The sequence below is a fragment of the Tupaia chinensis genome, unplaced genomic scaffold (assembly GCF_000334495.1).
Source record: "Tupaia chinensis unplaced genomic scaffold, TupChi_1.0 Scaffold000023_1, whole genome shotgun sequence".
NCBI classification, from domain to species: domain Eukaryota; kingdom Metazoa; phylum Chordata; class Mammalia; order Scandentia; family Tupaiidae; genus Tupaia; species Tupaia belangeri.
Genome location: NW_006159453.1, coordinates 4,373,551 through 4,377,490, shown reverse-complemented (window position 1 = coordinate 4,377,490; position 3,940 = coordinate 4,373,551). Strand labels below are relative to the sequence as shown.

At 42.6% G+C, this 3,940-nt stretch overlaps 1 protein-coding gene across 3 annotated transcripts in view; it reads right to left on the bottom strand.

Moving 5' to 3' along the window:
• Positions 1 to 717: 717 nt before the first annotated feature.
• GBP5 (guanylate binding protein 5) overlaps positions 718 to 3,940 on the bottom strand; it is a 14,278-nt gene continuing 11,055 nt past the window's right edge. For all 3 annotated transcript variants that reach the window (XM_006140172.3, XM_027770601.1, XM_027770605.1), the window contains 3 exons: positions 2,862 to 2,964; positions 2,376 to 2,566; positions 718 to 1,415 (listed from right to left, as the gene is read on the bottom strand). In XM_006140172.3, coding sequence (XP_006140234.1) covers positions 1,299 to 1,415; positions 2,376 to 2,566; positions 2,862 to 2,964 — 411 coding nt within the window. In that variant the 3' untranslated portion in view covers positions 718 to 1,298. The remainder of the gene's footprint in view (positions 1,416 to 2,375; positions 2,567 to 2,861; positions 2,965 to 3,940) is intronic.

Sequence of the window (3,940 nt, the reverse complement as noted above, 5' to 3'; positions counted from 1 at the left end):
GGACTCCCACGTAGTCGACTGCGGTTCGCGTCTCGGACCCGGTGGCTTAAATCTCACGCCGGGCGCGTGTGCGTGCGTGCCCAAGATCCCGAGAGGAGAATGGAGGAGAAGGGATTGCGGCGTGACCATCCCCCCTGGGGGGTGATTTCTCGCTTTCTGTCTCTATGTCTCTCTCTGTCTGTCTGGCGAGCGCACGCGCCCTATAGCGAAAACCTCTCAAAAAAAAAAAAAAAGAAATGAATCATGTGATGGGAACCAGCAGTTAGCATAATGGCTATGTCGCTGGACTCCCACGTAGTCGACTGCGGTTCGCGTCTCGGACCCGGTGGCTTAAATCTCACGCCGGGCGCGTGTGCGTGCGTGCCCAAGATCCCGAGAGGAGAATGGAGGAGAAGGGATTGCGGCGTGACCATCCCCCCTGGGGGGTGATTTCTCGCTTTCTGTCTCTATGTCTCTCTCTGTCTGTCTGGCGAGCGCACGCGCCCTATAGCGAAAACCTCTCAAAAAAAAAAAAAAAAAAAAGAAATGAATCATGTGATAAAACATGCAGACCCTAAGTATTATTCTAGAAGCACAAAAATTAGAAAGAATTAATATCAAGATACATTACAAGTTTTTTCCTCATTCTTAAGGAGTGTTCCACAATAACTATAATGGCTTCCCTTTCATAGGCTACATGTACGTCCAATGGATCCTGAAGAATGTCAGGCGGGAATCTCACTCACGGGATCATCTGCAGGCTGTAGTGGTTGGCTGCCTTCCGCACAGCCACTGAGTTCTCACACTGGGCCAGAGTTGTCACCACCTTTTTCAAACAAGTCATCACTCTACTATTGATGGTGTCCACATAGATCAGTTACCACCAGAGTTCCCAGTACTGAATAAACCAGGAAATTTGATGAAGGTCAAGTTCCATTTGATTGAGCCCATGAGGATAACACCTCTTAGGTTAACTCGATACTCAGACAAACAAGAGATATTAGACAGACAGGATTGGGATGCAAGAGAAAGCTTCTCCTGAGGGAATCAACCCAATATCACCCCTAAATGAAGGCAGTCATAAAATGTCCATTAGTATACAATTCATAATCTCCTTAAGGAAGCAATTATTTTAACGATTGGACTGAGATGTACATTTTACTGGTTATTAGCATCATGACCTTATAACTTTATACAAAATTTGATATAAAAATTATTAACTTTATTTCAATGCTGATTGTCCCAAGTCCTGTAAGTTCTCATCTCTTTGTGTCTTTAGTGAAAAGGAGTTAGAAAAAAAAGCTCTTGTCTTTAATACTTCAAAGTAAGATACATGGGTCATTATTTGAGTGAGCAGTCCTCTGGAGATTCAATAGCTCATTTTCCAGTTTTCTTCTGTCATCTTCGAGTTTTCTCTTGAGTTCTTCAGCCTGTTTCTAAAGAGCGATAAATAAAATTGATAATCTTTAAAAAAGGAAAGTCAATCTTTTTTCTGATTACCTAAATTAATGATGCGTTTTTATTTATTTAACCTAATGGTAACAACAAACAACTCCTGAATATCTCTTACATTCATGCACATCTAACCTATTTCTCTAATTAGTCACCCTCCATCTCTCTTTCTAGCTCCAGAAATATTATCATCTCTCCATTCCTGAGATGCTGGTGTTTCCAGAATTCCACCCTGAAGCTCCCTTCCTCTTTATACCTACGCAATCTCCTTGAGAATGTTAGCGACATCTTCACTTCAGTTCTCATTTATACACAGGCCTTTTAGGTATAATTCTAAAAGAAGAGGCTGATACAAACAGAATATCTAGGTGATGTCTAAAATCAGATGAGGTTTCTGAGGCTTCCTCAAGGGAATTTGTTCCAGTTTGGGTGGCAGAAGTAGAAGAATAGACCAAGGTGATCAAAAACCACAGGTTACCCATCCAGCCCTACAGAAAAGAGCTGCAATCTCCAAAACATCTTTGAGTAGCTCCTGAAAAACCTGTACCTACAGGTAGACTGGCAAGCAAAGGGAGATCGTCTTAAGATGGTGTGTGTCTCCTAAAAGTGCTCACAAGAATTGCACACCACGTCTGTAGAAGCAAAAACATTGCAGATCTCATTCACCGCGAAGGCAGTATGTATGACTTGCTAGGCTTTGTGATATCGACATTTATTTATTTATTTGGAACATCATCAATTTGCACGACCGTTCTGCTTCACAGTGAATGGAAGTGAGTACACATGCCAAGTGCTTTGTACGGTGCTGGGTAAATAAGAACTACTGCTTACTGAGTGATGGCACAACTTAAAGACTGGATGAAACAACTGCAAGTTAAAGGCTTTCATCGTTACAGAGAAGGGGCAGATGATTAAAATCTTGAGATGAAAACATTGATGAGTACCTGGTGTTCCCGCTCTAGGGCCCTTAGTCGCTCTGCCTGTGCTGCTCGCCGGTTGGCCTCGTTTATTTCTATTTGTCTGAGTTGTTCCTGATGGAGTCTCTCCTTCTCCTCCATCATTTGCTGGTTCCTCCTCTGAATCTCCTCCAACCTTCGTGCTTCAGCTTTTGCAGCCTCTGCTTTCACACGTGCCTCTGAGGAAAAGAAGGAAATAGACAAGCCTCTCTAGGATTATTGTAGCCTTTTTTTTTTCTGACTCCTACTCTTATTTGTTTTTGCTTGAACTTCATAAAAACAACTCCTGGGTTATTCTTCCCTTCCAGGCAACTGTACACAGCTAATCATGCCATATTTAGTTATTCCTGAGGAATCAAGAAGTGTTTTTGCCATTCTCGCTCTAATTTAATGATCTCAGGTGGGCCAGGCCAAATGATTTCAAATGCGTAGAAATTTCTTGTCTATCTTGCATTGATTCCAGGTTCTTCTCACCTTCCATCTCTTTTTCCTTCGCTGTGAGAGCCTGGTCCGTCTGTAGAATTGCATCACTTATTGACTCTTTGGAGTTTAAATATTTCTGCAGAGCTTCCTCAGCCTAAGAAGCCCAAAGACAGTGAGTTAGAAGTAGAAAATGGGGGACCAGCAGGTGCTGTGGTAGTGAAGGTGCTGGACTCCCACATGTCACTGCGTTCAAGTTCTGGACCTGGTAGCTTGCTTGCTTGCTTTTTTTTTTTTGAGAGCTTTTTGCTATAGGGCGCGTGCACTCACCAGACAGAGAGAGACAGAGAGGCAGAAAGCGAGAAATCACCCCCCAGGAGGGATGGCCACGCCGCAATCCCTTCTCCTCCATTCTCTTCTCGGGATCTTGGCACGCACGCACACGTACCCGGCGTGAGTTTTAAGCCACCGGGTCCGGGACACGAACCGCGGTGGACTACGTGGAAGTCCAGCGACATAGCCATTATGCTAACTGCTGGTCCCAGATGGCTTGCTTTCTTACTTTCCTTCTCTCTCACTCTCTGCCTCCTTCTGGTGAGCACACATATCCTAGAGCAAACTTAAAATAATAATAAAAATAATTAATAAAATAAATATTTTTTAAAAATATTTAAGTAGAAAATGGTTATTAGGAATGTTGTCAACATCTTTAGTTTGCTTTCTTTTCATCATTTATTCCTCCTAGAAGGTGCTCAGCATGCACCTGGTAAAACTATCAATCAAGCCTCTCCTGTCACAGATGTGGGTTTGACTCCAGGTTAACTAATGAGAAGACCAGAGGTCACTAGATGCAAAGGATTTGCTCCTAAGTGAAAAAGGACTACAATTTGGGTATTTTAAGGACTGGTACAGATGTTGAGGAAAAGATGTTCTCTCTCCTGAGACTGAGGACACTAAGGACTAGTTAAACTTGGACCTGCTGGTGTCATCTTTGTTGCTACGTAAGGTAAGCCTGTCTGAAAATGAAGCCTATAGTCAGGGAAAAGGAACAGAAAAATAAAATGGCAAGTTGGAAAAAAGAAGGGAAATTGATAACACTATTTAAACTCTTTTTTCAAACTTCTTTCTTTCAT